Below are 16316 nucleotides of genomic sequence, written 5' to 3' on the forward strand. Positions count from 1 at the left end.
GTCACTATTTTAACTTAAATTTTAAACCTTAGAACTAAGTGTTCCAATTCATTCCAAAACTTCACTGGACCCGAACTAATTACCCCTGGCAATTCTCACAACAACTGTAAAGTATAATTTGAGAAGTAAATGGGGAAACGAGATTGTAATACTCAAAATGATCGTTCGGGTCGTTACACCATTGTTGAGTATGATTTGTAGAATAATGCCCTCCAGATATATTCTATCCAACTAGGGCTGTCCTATTAATTATTACTCCTACCTAAAGAAAGTGAAAAGCATAGGATATAATTCTTTGAAAATGGGTGTCCTTCTGATTTTGTATTTTGAATAGCAACTTCAACAAGTTCTTAATTGGATAATAATTAAATAGACTTGATGGACATGAAATCGAGTCTGATTCTCTTTTAAGGATTTAAATTAGAATTTTGGTTTTATCCTGAATCCTAATAAAAAGAACTTGTAAAAAGTTGTCCCCAAATATTAACCTAATCTTCCTGTTAATTATAGAGGAATTCTTACTAAGTTCCAACGTAAAACTGAAGGGTTAAAAAGAGAAGAAAAAGGATTAGAAGAAATAGCACAAAATTGTAAATACTATTAAGACATGGTTACGTGATCAACCAGATGAAAGAGTTGTCCACTAACTTGGTCACTAAATTGCTACAAGGGTGGAAGATCTGGAGAGAAAAGGAGAAAGAGGAGAGAAAAAAGGAAAAATGTATAACTAAATCCCTTGATTGAAGGCACTAATAATGGATTGAGAATCTTTTAAGGTGGAATATATATATTTTGTAAACAAAACTTGTTTAGGTCGGATAATTAACTAATATTTTTAATAATAAAATTTCAAATAGTGTATATGAATGTAAAAATTCCTTTGCACAAAAGTACAAGCGGCACACTACATTGCACCTATGTAGCCATGTTTTTAAGTGTACACTCGCATAGGCTTCTTTCTTTTCTTTTTTTTTTTTGCGACATAGATTGTTGTTTACTTTGCACGAATTCATACTCACGAAAAACATCACCAAGTAGCTCAAATTTTCACGAAATAGCTTTAAATTTCAACCACAACATCAAAATGATATCCCAACAAGCCTCAATCATCTATTTGTCAAATATTTCAACAAATCACAAAAATCCATTTATGAGTTTTCAAACTCTTAAAAATTCCAACAATGGAGTTTTTAACTTTTCACCTTAATTCACCCAACAATATTTAAATTCATGATTATTAACATGAATATCACTTTCAAATTATTTTCTAACACATATCTTCTTAATACCATGTTAATAGGTGAAAAGAAGTTTCAAATTATATACAAAATATGCTAATTAGATTTTTTGTTAAAAAGAAGAAGAATATAGGCTAAAATTGGTTGAGGAAGTACAAGTGAGGTACTTCCCCATAATTGTTTCTATAATAAATATGAACATTTATTTCATCAACATAAATAATATCCCAACCAAGAAAAAATAAAGTTTATATTCTTACTTTGTAATAGTCGTTTATCCAAAATTTACTTTGTTATTTTCCGAGTCACCTTGTTGAAGAAGACGTTATATACTTGTATCATGTCGCTGCTCAATAGAAAAATTATTTACCTAATCCACTTATTTTCTAGTGATTATAATGGACAAAGTTAAATTATTACTTTAATGGCCTCATGAGTAAGGCATAAGAATATTTTCAACATTTATATTTTTAACGGTCCAGAACAGAAATTTAATACCCATGAGTCCATGACTAGCAATTTGTCCTTTAAGAAAGAAGAAATACATAAAAGATGTTTGACTGGACGTCAGATATATGACTTTTGAAGGAATAATTGTAAATATTATTCTTATTAATGCTAGAGGAAACGTCCAAGAGTGCACTTTTGCAATGTTGTTAAATTAATAAGTAGTTGGACGTCCGAATCATTATGTAATACTAATTTTATATAAGAATGCTGTAATATTTGGTGCTGGAAATGAATATCTATAAGTCAGGGGAGACTAGTGTATTGTATCCACACAATAAAATAGGACCAGAGTAAAGTAGACATCCATTCACAATGAAAAGTTAATTCATTTATTTTTTCTTAATTAGAGTTCAACTTCAACGAACTTTAATAAGATTGAAATAACCAACAAGTTTCATAGTTAGAAATAATTAGAAAATATTTGGAAAAAGAATCAAAGAAAAAAGATATTTATAGTGACATATAAAAATGAAGAGAGTCATTATTAAGTCTAATACAATAGGTTAGCACTTAAATATTTTTTTAATAGTTATATAATGTTACACAACGTCATCGTACAAAAGGTGCACCAAATATTCTTATAGCAAGAGCTAGAGCTCCATACTTCATACGTCAGTGTTTAGCAAGTTAGCCTATTTTAATAAAGGGGCAAGAAGAATATGCCGAATCACTTGTGTAGTGTTTATAATTCCTTGATTTGTAACATTTTTTTGAGTCAAAGTTAATTGAATATACATTTAAAGATTAACCGGCAATAATGAATTGTTTAGTGTTCCTGTGGAATATCTCTCTCTTTTTTGTTTGGGTCAAATCCTGTGGAGTATCTTTTGGAAGGGCGGCAAGCTATTATTTCAGGGGAGAGGACTCCGAAAAAATCTCTTATGTAATAGTACAAGTACAACTATAGAAAACTAACATTAGCTCTAGTTTTAGCACTGCTCGATCTCTATGCCTTTAATCAGAGATCTCAGATTATGCGTTGTAAGGACGTTTTTACAAGCATCATTTGACTAGCATTGGAAGGGTGTTGACTGAGTAGCTTCTCCATGTGAGTTAGCTTTTCACTGTGGACACATTAAAACAAAATCATTTAGTTGATACTAGAAAATGACTTTGGAGTATGTTTGCATGCCTAGTGAGTGGTGACTAGATCTACAGAAAGAGAACAGTGTTGAATTCTCACTAATCATTTAAAGCTCGTCTCAATCCAATATTACAAAAACTACTTAGTTTTCTAGCACTAAAAGTTCGAGACCGAAAGACTCCTCCTAATAAATATTGGACCTATAGTAAACCTTCTAATAATGGAAGTCAAAACTTAATACACATCTTTTATCTCCTATTTTCCCCTAACTTTACAATTACCCTGAACATGTTTTCCAACCATATCAATCCCCAAAAAGGGTCTCTGAATATGTCTGAGGCCAGGAGTTTGATCCAGCACTCATCCTAAAACTTTATTCCTGTTATCTCTTCTGTTACTATTTTCCATATTGTTCTCTTTTGTGTTACAAGATACAAATGCCAGGATTAGACACTACACAAATAGACTGATTACCATCTTCAAGCGTGCTACTTTGAAAATAGAAATAACAACCTTGATTGTTGTTCTCCTGCTAACACTGACTTGCTCTGTTGATTTTAGAGTTGTACCTTCCTAAAATAACAGATGCAACTTACATCAAAGTTGACAACATGATATTTCATGAACAGGGGAAGGAGGACAATACGCACCATTCACACTTCGTAAGGCAATTAATATAAAAATAAGTACTACAGCATATAAGAAAGCAGAGGAAAGGAGACCGATCAACCAACTCTTGAACAGAATCCGTTCACAAATCAGAAAATACTAAGGCAATGGACTGATTAGAAACTTAAATTGCTCAGTCGAGTGCTATACTAGCACCAAAAACTGTAGCCTTGCATTTGCAAGAAAAGGGATGAATTAACTTCATGTGGTATTATGTACACTAGTATATAAAACTTCTAGAATCTGCAATTCATCACCTCTATACAGATTTTCCTAATTTATACAGATGCATCATATGCATATCTATGACGCTAAAATTTTGTGTTAATAAAATAATGGATCAAAGCAGACTTCACATAGCTGCATTTTCCTAATCTGCATTTCTCGGTTTGTGTGTATCATCCTTGCGCGGAGGTCATGCTAATGTTCTCTGTATCGTTCTAATTTTAACAGATCCCCAAAGGGATATTTGGAGCAAGAGCAGCGTGCAAAAACAATACACTGCACCTCTCCACTATTCAAATACTTCTACGAAGCTATTGAAGGGAATCCCTCTCTTGCACCTCCTTCAATTGCGTATTCAGTTTATCTGTATGATCATTTTGAAGATTATATTCTGTCAGTATCCTTTGTATAAAACCATCTGACATAACTCCAGCTTCTAGCATGTGGTTATACAAGGACACGGCATCCACTAATTTTCCAACCTTGCAGTAACCATGAATCAAAATCCCATATGTTACAACATCAGGTAATATATGAGTGCTTAACATAGAATTAAACACTAGAGATGCATCTTCAATCATCCCCCTTTTGCAAAGACCATCAATCAGGATGCTATAACTCACAATATTTGGAGATACATTATTCCTGAGCATCTCTTCGAGAAAGTCAAAAGCAGTTTCCATGCAAGAGGATTTATAGTAGCCATCAATCAAACAGCTGTACGTGACGACATTAGGAGATGGACCTTTCTCCAGCATTTCAGAGAATAGTGACATTGCATCATCCATTCTACCTTCTTTGCAGAATGCGTCAATCAAAATGGTCATGGAGATAGTGTTGTACCCAATTGGTTCGTGTTTCATCTCTTCATAAAGTTGAATGGCATTATTCAACATCTTCATGGAGCAGTAACCGCAGATCATAGTGTTGTATGTCACAATATCAGGCGGTGGCCCACACTCTAAGACCTCGTTGAACAGTACCAGAGCATTTTTTAACTGACTTTCCTTGAAAAATGCATTAATGAGAACATTGTACAAGGCTATATCAGGATTTATACCAGTCCTCGTCATCAGCTCAAAAACCTGCAGTCCAGCAGTTAGATTGTTCCATTTGCAAAGCCCATCGATGAGAATGCAATATGTAATAACATCAGGAAGAAAACCCTTTTTGAGCATCTGGAAGAAAAATGCAAGGGCTTCATCACATCTCCCTTGCTCACAGATGCCTTTGATAACTACTGTATGAGTAACTACATCGGGTAATATATTCCAAGCACCCATTTGCATGTATACGTTTACCATGTTATTAACTTGTCTCAATCTGCAAAATCCGTCAATTAATGTGTTAAAAATATAAATATTTGGACTTATACCACTTTTAATAGCTTGGTAAAAGAATCTCATGGCAGCACACATCCAGCCCTGTTTGCAAAGAGCATTTATAATCACATTGTAAACCACAACATCAGGAATGTTTCCCTTCATAAGCATCTCCTTGTACAAACCAAACCCATCTTTCAGCTTCCCAGCCTTGCAGAAACCATCTATAAGACTGTTGTACATCAATAGAGATGGTTCAATACCATGTTTCAACATTTGACAAAACATACCAAGAGCTTCAAGAAGCCGATCCTTTTGACATAAGCCATTCACAAGGATGCCATACGTAACTGTAGTTGGCAGGACTCTTTCCTTTAACATTCTCTTGAAAGTCTGAACACCTTTTGCTACTTCTCCATTTTGGATATATGCATCTATTATAGAACTTAAAATAACTGCATCTAACTTAATGCCTTTATCTAAAGCTGCTGAAAGTAGCTGACCTCCCTCCCCTAACTTCCCGGCCTTAAACAGACCATCAATCAGAATACTGTAAACAATTAGATCAGGATCTATACCCCTTGCTATCATAAGAACATAAAGCCTGAATGCCTCTTCTAATCTTCCCTCCTTACAGTAACTGTTTATTAATGTGCTAAACGTCACAACACTTGGCATTGGACCTTCCTCTAACATCAATAAGAAGAATTTAAACATATCATCTGTACACTTACTCTCGTAAAGACCCTTCAAAATCTTATTACATGCAACAATATCCAATGAAAACCCTCTCTTAATCAGTTCCTTATGGAAGTCTAAACTCAGTCGAACCTCACCAATCTTTACAAAACCATTCATCACGAAACTATACACGTCAACACCATGCGTCTGCTCTTTACTAAATCGACTTCTCATGATTCCATAAACATCCAAAACAAGATTAACACACCTCGAATCGACCAAACAACGTAGAAACCTCAACATTGCATATTGTGACAATGGAACACTCATTTCACACATTTGAAAAAACAACTCAACGGATACATCAATCTCCCCAATCCTACAATAATTCTCAAGAAAAAAGCTATAAACAGTACTCCTATTCGACTCGTAATTCCTAAACCCCTTCTCAAACACAGAAACACAATCAAAATACCCAAACTTCTCAACCATTTTACCAAAAACCCATCTTGCAGGATCAAACATACGCTTAAAGAGAAGCAAATGAGCAAGGCAAGCATAAGATTCAAGTGTGTGATTAAGCCCAATAACATTTTCAGACCACTCAAAGAACCTAATTGCCGAAAAGGGTTTTGAGCTAAGATTATAAAGAATTGGTTCAACATGAGTTGGTTGTAAATTGGACAGTGTACGAGGTTCAGGCAATTGAAAAATATCATCTTGGTGAAATGCTGAAGTAATTTGATTGATTAGGGGATTTGATTGAGAATATGTGCGATAAAAATAGAGTCTTGAAAAGGGTTTGAGAAGAAAAGGAGGTACCTTTGATGAAAGTGCCATGGGATTGAGTAAAATCCTGAATTTTTGCCATTTATTGGAGCTGAGATTTTTTCCCTTGGGGCGAAAGGAAGGGATGATATCTGAGCATTTAAAAGGGAGGTTTTCAGCTTCAAGTTCTTGTTATTGGGACATGGGGTTTTACTGGGGTTTTGGTAGGTTTCCCTTTTTTCGTTTTTTTCTTCTTTTTTGGGGGGTTTTTTGGTGTTTAAGTTTAGAGCCTCCAGTTGTCACTAATTTGCACTTCGGCCCCCTCGACGTCATGAATTATGATATTTTCTATTTTTCAATTTAATTATTAGTGGAGCACATCTACGATTTTCGAAAATTTACATCAGCTTATTGATAATTTTAGATGAGCTTCAATATATTACTATAATCATTTTTTTAATAGTAAATTTATAAATTATATAATTTGTAGGTAATGAAAATTGAAACAGTTCGTTCATATGTAAAGGAGCCCAAAGAAAGCTATAGAAGCGTTACTTTTTTGTTTTGATGAATTATAGGGCTAGAAGGGAATTTTATTTTATGAGTGAAATTATATTAATTTATCATAACTTAAGTTATAAATTGAAGTGAGGAGAATATGTATTAATTAATTATGAGTTAGTGATAGCAGTGCATATTAAGACACATAGTAAATATACAACAATTCTACTGGTATAAGATTTTGCAAGGGGTGAATATTAATAAAAGTTTGAACATGCGTGTATACACCAAAATAGAAGAGGAAACAAGGACAACAAATGAGTTTTTGAATAGGCGTAACCAAAGAAAGGCAGCTTTAGGAAGCACTAGGTGAGCAAGTATCGATGGTTTTCTTGATTTATTTGTAACTCCAATATTTTGGTTTTGAATGTACAACTGAACACAGTCATGAATTCATGATCAAGCAACAAATATTTGAGAAGACGCACTATCTCTCATCTTCATTAATTTTACTACTACATATTTAGGCAGGTTTAATGACGAAACAAAAAATGTAGCACGAGAGTTCCAGTTTCTGCATTAATCTTTACTCTCTGCCTCGTGCATGAGAATAAACAAGATAACAATATTGTGTCAAAAAATTCTGCCAGAATCAAAGAGCTAAACATTTTCACAGAGGAAATTGCAGCAGATTAGAAGAGCAGAAATGAGTTTGAGAAATACATTAAATGCCATTACAATAGTATTAAACCCTCCTCCATCACCACCCAACTCTTGCAAAAATAAACAAAAAGGAGGAAGAAGGGGAAAAAAACTATGAAACAAACTAGTCACTAAGCAGAAATTGAAGGGTATAACAAATGCCAAGCATGGCTTTAATATCAAGCTCAGTGCAATTCATTCCAGCCATAGCTTCAAATCCAAAGTTATTGAATGGTCGCAATGCCACTGCTAGCAAGTTATACAACAAAGAATATCCAAGATGATGAGAATAATGCTGCATGTTCGGGTATGCCCTCTTAGCTAAGAGCCACCATCCCTGATAAAACATGTGCATCAGTTAAAAGGTAATAACTCTGAAAAATCATTTCAGCAAATAAGCAGATTGCGACTTTCAAAAAAGGAAAGGGGAAGCAAATAAGGAGATTGCCAATGCAGGTATCATTTTGATCACACAACCGCGTAATACACGCACATCTTTGTTTTGATGGGTAAAATTGTGAAACTAATTATGTTCCCTGGCCAATGTATCCATGTGTCATATCAGAATTCAGATGCAACTCCATTTCTGCGTCTAACCAACACATCAAATAATCATTACTTCAAAATTCTCAATTTTCTTAGTATTGCAGACCAGCTTTAATAATTGATCAGAACAAGATCATACAAGTGACTAGTTTAAACCAACAAAAGAGTTACTCCTTTGTCCGAGACTCCGAGCTTATCAGTACTGCCTGCCTCTTTTATCACCCCATATTAGGTTGTTGCTATCCTGGAACCAGATGCAAATCTTCGCAACATATATTCCATTTACCTATACTGAAAAGGTGGCGATAGAATTTCAAAATCATCAAAAAGATCAAACTTCACTCCTTATTTTTCTGGGGATAAATTTTCCCCCTCTTTTTGGTTTTAGCCACAATGTGTGTCACCAGGCAAATAAGGAGCACTACATATTAAGAGGAACGAACATCAAACTATGAAAAGATGGGTATAAGATGCTTCAAGTTGCAGCACGCTGAATTTCTCGATGCTTCCTTTATCAGTATTCTTGAGTTACTTCAAAAACTTAACGAAATGAATCCTGTTGCCCCATATACCTTTACTTAAAGGACCTCAGGAACTTAGTTTTCGCTATATCAGAATAAGTACATCCATGTTCTGCTGTGCAACTACATGCCCCTACATCAACCCAAAAAGTACACAATCAACCACACATAATAGAGGTTAAAGTTCTGTAGGTGCACTGCTTAGGGACAACAGCCAATTTGCTATGTCATAACTAAATGTTGCATGCAGTGAATGCTGGTGCACAGTGTGGTCAGTCTACCTCTTTCCAGAATCAATCCCATAAAACAGAGTAGCCTTTTTCACTTCCAAATCCATTCATCTTTTCTTTCTAGAAAGTCCAAAATCCCATCATTAGATATCAATTCACATAAAACCATTTCAAACGAAGTTTAATTCCAAAAAGAAATTTGGGGGATTAAATGGTCAATCTCACTCAGATCAAACAACAGCTCTAATGGCCAGTCAAATGGCTAACAATGTTAATGAGATCAATGGAGTCTTTGCTGAAATTAGAATCAACAGGATTTCAATTCGCTTTTAATGGAAGAAAATTTTGAGTTCTCTAGATCAAAAAGAGAAAACATTATGTTTGCTTCATCATGGTCAGGGGTTGGACTAAGGGATTGAGCAAGTAAAGGTTCTGAACTAACATCAACCCTTCTTTAATATTTTCTCCCTTTTTCGACTTTTTCTACTTCCTTTTCTATTTTTTGGTTTTCCCCATTCTCCCAGACACAGTTGCTTCTAAAATAAAAATTCAAGGCATACTGTACAACATCATCTTCTTGATCCTTGCATGAGTCCCAAGAATATTTTCTACCTTCAACATCAGATTCAATTAAAACATCTGCTAATTTACAGAACTCCTTAGGACTTTTTCAACAACAAACAATATCCATTCAATAGACATATAACAAATAAAGTCTGCATCAAAAGTTTAATCAACCCTTGCAAAAGGCATAGATTTTTTTCTTTAAGTCATTCTTAGATTGAAAAAGAACAAGCAAAAGATCAGCCTAGCTGCATATACTAATAGTAGGCTGTCCAACTTTTTTTAATCAGGAAAAGTAGGCTCTCCACTTACAAGTATCACCATCAGTTAAGATGCATAAATATACTAATTCTCTTTCTTTCCTTCAGTATAAATTTAATCCACTTTCCCAAGTCTACAGGAAAACACCAGCTGGCTGATTTTCGTCACAAACTTTACACGTTGATATTTCTTTACCATCTAGTTCAAATCTAATACTTGGTAAATGGTAATGGAATAATTACTTTTTTCTATTAATTACCTTATTTTGGCGATTGTAAAATATTCCTTTTTTAGATTTTTCTTAGTCTATTATTCCTTGGAAAAATACAAAAGAGTAGATCACTGCACAGATTTTGCAGTATTAGCTTTTTTTCTTCTTCTTTTTTCCTCACATTTTATTTGCTAATTCTAATATGCACCCCATTTATAAGCTTCTTATTATAAGGATGAGCAACATACAAAACTCTTCCCCCTTAAGCTACTTTTTTATGTTTTTGCCTATTTAAACATCTAAATCTTGCCAAACTGTGGTTTCTCAATCAATCTGCTACATGTCAACAGAAAATGCCTCAAACACACTCTATCCTGTATTGGATTTTACTGCGAGGAACAGACGTTGCCCATCAAGCAAATTGTTAAAGCTAGTTACCTGTATAAGTAAATAGTACTCATTATAACTTTTATTTTTTAAAAAAAAAAAAGGTAAACACAGATTCCTAACAAGAGCCGTACTCAATCCAATCATTTCTTTGATGTAACCTGACTCAAATATAATGACAATCAGCTCTTAGGAGTTGACTGCAAGGTAGCTATGATCAAATTCTGTGACTCCACTCATAAGCTATCAAGAAGATGGAACATAGACAGAAAATAGGGGAGGTACCTGTTGCACCAGCTAATATATTTCATCATCAGGGATTTCTGGGTTCAAAAATTTCTTAGGATCTTTGCTGATTTCCTGATAATTCAATGTAGACTTAACCCTTTCAGGAACTGGTTCAAGTGGAATGATGCTATCTCTATCAATAACACCATCAATTAGCCCATATTCTACAGCTTCAATAGGAGACATGTAACGGTCTCTATCAATATCTTTCTGAACTTGTTCATATGATCGACCAGTGCAATTGGAAATGATTTTGGTGACATTGTCCTTGTTATGCATTATTTCTCGGGCTTGAATTTCCACATCTATTGCTTGACCGCTTGCACCCCCAAGTGGTTGATGTATCATAATTCGAGCATTAGGCATTGCAAAGCGCTTTCCTTTGGTACCACCACCAAGGATTATTGAAGCTGTGGAAGCTGCAATGCCAAGTGCAACTGTGGATACATCGGCCCTCACCAACTTCACAACGTCAAAGATAGCCATTGTTGCGCTGGTAAACAAACATAGGCACATCAGAAGAGAGAAAGAGTGAAAATATTTCTACGGAAAATTCGACATATTTTACAAACAAAACACCATGAACATGTGGAAACAAGCTAAGCTAAACATGTGCCGCAGAAAAGAGTGAAATTTGCAAATTGAAAATCTAAATTTTGATGCATGGGCTTAAAGAATATATAACACGTTCAAAAACAGCTTTCAGCATTGAAGATTCAGAATGTTGGACCTGAATCTGAAATACAGCGAGTGGAGAACTAATTGTTTGTATGCAGTAACAAATAAACTCTCAGTTATCAACTAAAATGAACAGTCAAACTCCAAAGAGGACAAATGAACTTCACATAATGGGGGAGCCAGTGTAGTAAATAGCGAGCGCTACGTCGCTGATAGCGTGTGGCGACGCGAGGCGAGGCAGCTATGGTTTTTTGGTCTGTTGCGTTGCGAATCAGAAAAGGCGAGCGCCTCTGCCTGTGTAGCGAGAGGCGCTGCGAGGCGACGCTATTTGAAAAAACGGAAGAAAAGGCAGCAACTTAGATTAACACACAAAATTAGGGCTTGGGTTTCACTTCTTCTCTTTCAACGACGAGCAGCGACCATTTCTCAGCAGAAAATTTAGGGCTTCATCTTCTTCTTCTTCTTCCATCATCAGCCATCAGCACACTAACTCGGGTATGTTACTTTCTTTTTTTTTCTTCTTCTTCTACTTTCTTCTTTTACTATTTCAGCTGTCTTTTTCTTTTTTTCTTCGCTCTGGTCGACTTCACCATTGTTGTCTTCTTCTTTCTTTTTTCTTCAGTGATCAGCTCTTTCTTCTTTCTTTGCTCTGTTTTTCTTCTTTCTTTGCTTTGTTTTTCTTCTTCTTTCTTTGCTCTGTTTTTCTACCAGAGCTCTGTTTATTTTTTTTTGGTTCTGTTTTTCGACCAGAAGCAGAGGCAGAGCAGAGGCAGTAGCCCTTTCTTTTGTTTGCTCTGTTTTTTCAATTATAGACTTATAGTCTAATAGAGTAGAATTAATTGCATATTGACTTGATAATTTTTTTTCTATAAAACAGCATTGAAATGGCGTCATCCGATAGTAATAAATGAAGAAGATGATAGCCAATATAATGCTAACATTCATGAAGTTGTAGAATTTGAAAATCTTGAAGAAGAATAGATGTTGCTTATTTTAGACTATTAGACTTTAGTTTATGAATCTACTATGACTATCTATTGAGTCTTTAATTTTTGAATTGATATTAATATATTATTGTTATTGAGTTTTTAGTTATATGTATATAATATTTTATGTTTTTGTATAAATTGTCACTTCACATCAAAAAGGTCAGTGCTTCGTAGCGCGACTCTCGCCTCAGTGAAGCGGGACCTCGTCGCTATTTGTCGCCGCTATCCAAAACATCGAGGGGAGCACAGAGGCTATTAGACACATGGTTTGCAGATAAGGTCAAGAAGAACAAAAAAGGAGGCCCTACATCATTGCCGTCGACCGAGAAATCCATCTGGGGCCAACCCTTAGGACCAACCGTAGCCTTTGAAACTCCGGGATAATGGGCACATCCCTCCACCCTTCTCCACTTAAATACCAGGCTTAGTTCGCATGGTGCAGGGCTCAACATGCGACCTAAGTCACACGTTCCTCAACATTTGCTACTTGAACTAAGCCCTAAGAGCCACTACATCATTGGTTTTTGACAAAATAAGTTTTAAAAAAAAGCAGGAAAAGAGTGTACAATGCCCATTAGATACAACATATCTCCTCTCTAAAAACTGACAAAACGTATGCAAATGAAAAGGAGTTTAAATGCACACTCAGCTCAACAGTCCTAACGAAAATTTCTCTAGACACCAAAGAGTAGATCATATAGACACTATAATTAATTTCTCTATCAATCCCCTGCTTGTTAAAATAAGAAAGGCTATTATCTTTTCTCCCTTAATCAAGGGTAGGCTCTCTAGAGCAACATCACAGTGACACACGCCCTAGTGCTCTTTCAATGAACTCAAGAATCTTGTGAATTATAACCCATGGTATCTAGTCATCCAATTTGGCAAATAAATAATTTTGTTGGCTCCAAAATAATATCAAGTAGTTAAGATTAAGTCTTGGCCGTGTAGGTACTCTTATGTTACGTCTGAATGCTGCTAGGGTTTAATTTTAGTTCGTGTAGAGATTTCTAGGTGAAGGATAACTGCGAGATTCAAAAACATTAGAGAATACCTAATTTAAGTTGAAAGACAAATTAAGTGAGTTGAAATGAAATGGGCCTAAATAGAGTGAAATGGATATACAGGATTCATATAGCCGACCTCTAACTAGTTTGATATTGAGGCATAATAATTGCCGTCGTTCAAATTCTGGGATCATTTCTTTTTTCTCTTCCTAATGTGATACTCTACACTTGAAGATGGAAAACACATACAACATACAGGTTCAATCTTGTAAACTTATATCCGAACTGATTCTAATATTATAAAGGCTGGAAACACCTCTACCTCGAGGTTAAAAGAAAGTGCATTATCACATCGTACTGAGCTTTATGCAGTACACTAGCTCTCCCAATTTAAGTGTGATCCCTGCATATTTCTTTCATCCTTGGCAACACTCATTATCATCCCGTAGAATTCTGGTATGAACCACTTAGTCCACTCCTATTCAACAAATAAATTCCTTCAGACATTTTTATTTTGATAAAGTCCTCAACACATTTTAAAGTCTCCAGACTAAGTTAAACCAGTTAACATGAAGTTTTGCTTCTCTTCAATTCTTAATCTAACCTTCAACTCTTAATCTAATCCCAGCTCCAGATGCAACGGCTTTAAGATGTAATAGAATTGACATGAAGCAGAAACAGTGAATGATTTCTTATCCTTTCCCCACAAGCTAGATTCGAGTCAACAGCTTTAGGTCCATAAGTGCATTCCTTTGAGTGTATATCACCTCTTTTGCACTTCAAAATTCACAATCTAAGAAATGACATTGACTACTAGTACAAATCTACACCTCAGTCCCGAACTAGTTGGGCTCGACTATACCGATCATCCATTGGACTCATTTCATTCCAATACCCAATATATGGTCTCATAGAACAAAGGTGTCACAATCCAACTAAAGCTAGGATCTTTACTTTCTTACATAAATTCTAAATTAAAAGTCCTATCTTTAGCTAATCAATTTTCCTTTTTCATTGGTAACAAATAATGTTCAAAAAGCAAATTTAAATAAAGAAACATTAGCCATGATAATAATTAAAATAGTAAAAAGAAGAATATATCGTCTTATAGGACAAAGGTATCACAATCCAACTAAAAGTAGGATTCTCAATTTTCAAACATAAATTCTAACATTAAAAATCCAATCTTTAGCTACCAATTTTCTTTTCTTCGTTGGTAGCAAATAATGTTCAAGAAAGAAATTCAAACAAAGAAAAAATAGCTATGTTAAGAACTAAAACAGTACTTAAAAATAACATATTATGGGGCAAATACTGATAAGTAAAGAGATACCTGAGGGAGCCACCAGGGGAATTAATAAAGAGCCTAATATCTTTAGAGGAATCCATAGCATCCAACAACAAAAGCTGGCTAATAATAGCATCAGCAATAAAGTCATCAATTTGACTACCCAAGAAAACAATCCTCTCCCTAAACAAAAGCCCCATTGCGTCGGCTTCAGCGCCGCGCATAGCCGTATCCGGCGTTTGTGGGGCCGACGCAAGTAACAACGACAACTTATCATCCTCACCGGTTTCAAAATTGGGGTTTAGAATTAGGGAATCTGAGAAGGGGGTTTTTGAAGCGGGTTGTTGGTGAGAAGAAGTAAGTGAGGACTTGAGAGATGTTAAGGGGGTTTTGCGAGATGGGTAAGGGCAAAAAGTTGGCGAGAGCTTAGGAATAGAGCTTCCATGTCGGAGATTGAGGGAGGAACAGTGAGGAGATAGGGAAGTAGAGAGAGTGAGAGAGTCCATGGCTAAAGGAGGAAGAGAGGAGAATTGTTTGGGGTAAGGGGATGAGGAAAGGGGAGATGCTTTTCACTGAGTTGAGCACAGAAGAAAAGACTGTTTATTGTTTTGGGTCGGATATGGCCGGGTGTTTGGTTAAGGTTTTAGACTTTTAACTTAGCATTTTTTGTTTTACTAAAGTTTATAGTTTATCCTTAATAATAATTTTAATTCACAAAATATTTTTCTCAAAATAAATTTTCGGACTTTCTCTTTGTTCTATACTCGTTATTCATCATTTTTCTTTACAAAGAAATTTTTTAATTTATAATCTTTTATCAAAAAATTAAGGGTATTTTAGTCATTTTAATAAAAGAACACAACTTATAAGCACTTTTCTGTCAGACCAATCAGGCGTTTATTATCAGTTTCAGCACGTCTATCCAAACACGTAAATATTTAATTAAAAAATAAGTTTCAGTACTTAAAAATAATTTTCAGCACTTCAAGCCTATCAGCAATTTACAATCAGCTAATTCAAACGGGCTTTTAAATTACAATTGAAAAAAAAATGAAAATAGCATGGGCTAGCCAGATTTTGAACCGATAATGAAAAAATAGCTAACGTTTGTGAAGTCATTAAAAATAGCTATTATTTTAGCTGAAACACAAAAAGTTCTAGCATAATATACTGAATTTTGGAGCTCATGCATACAAACTTTCAGCATATTATGTTGGAACTCCAGCACATTATGCTGGAATCTCATATGTAAAAAATTTGAACTTTAACATATTATGCTGGAATTTTTCAAATTTTCAAGGGTGTTTTTATTCAGATTTTATCATTATATGAAAAAATGGGTAAATTTCGATTACTTTTTAAAAATATGACTATTTTTCAATTGCCAGTAGCAAATCTGGCTATTTCGAATTTTTAAAGTTACTTTTGTCCGAATGTTATCTCCGCATAAAATAAGGACTATTTTTCAATAACTTTACAAACGCTGTCTATATTTCGATTACCAGTCCAAAAACTGGCTAAGCAGTGTTATTTTCACTTGCAATTTGGTGGTTTTCGGCGAATCTCCATTCTATATTACAGACCAAATTCAAGTCAAATAAGTAATTTCGTTTATTTTTTAGAGTTCCATTTCGAATTAATTGATT

At 34.8% G+C, this 16316-nt stretch overlaps 1 protein-coding gene and 1 pseudogene across 2 annotated transcripts; both read right to left on the reverse strand.

Annotated features, from left to right (window-relative positions):
- Positions 1-3867: 3867 nt before the first annotated feature.
- LOC142177716 (U6 spliceosomal RNA) lies at positions 3868-3976 on the reverse strand (annotated as a pseudogene).
- Positions 3977-7690: 3714 nt separating this feature from the next.
- Positions 7691-15297, reverse strand: LOC107765360 (ATP-dependent Clp protease proteolytic subunit 4, chloroplastic). Of its 2 annotated transcripts, XR_012705806.1 has the most exons (4): positions 14716-15297; positions 10706-11201; positions 8819-8900; positions 7691-8037 (listed from the first exon to the last, which is right to left on the reverse strand). XR_012705806.1 is itself a non-coding variant. In XM_016583999.2 (3 exons), exons 1-2 carry the CDS (start codon positions 15174-15176, stop codon positions 10718-10720), a joined length of 945 nt encoding a protein of 314 aa, XP_016439485.1. In that variant the 5' UTR covers positions 15177-15296; the 3' UTR covers positions 7691-8037; positions 10706-10717. The 2 variants fall into 2 exon arrangements, 1 of the variants encoding a protein (XP_016439485.1); XM_016583999.2 differs by lacking the exon at positions 8819-8900 and having other exon boundaries at positions 14716-15296.
- Between the last annotated feature and the right edge of the window lie 1019 nt (positions 15298-16316).

The sequence above is a fragment of the Nicotiana tabacum genome, chromosome 23, assembly GCF_000715075.1.
Source record: "Nicotiana tabacum cultivar K326 chromosome 23, ASM71507v2, whole genome shotgun sequence".
NCBI lineage: Eukaryota > Viridiplantae > Streptophyta > Magnoliopsida > Solanales > Solanaceae > Nicotiana > Nicotiana tabacum.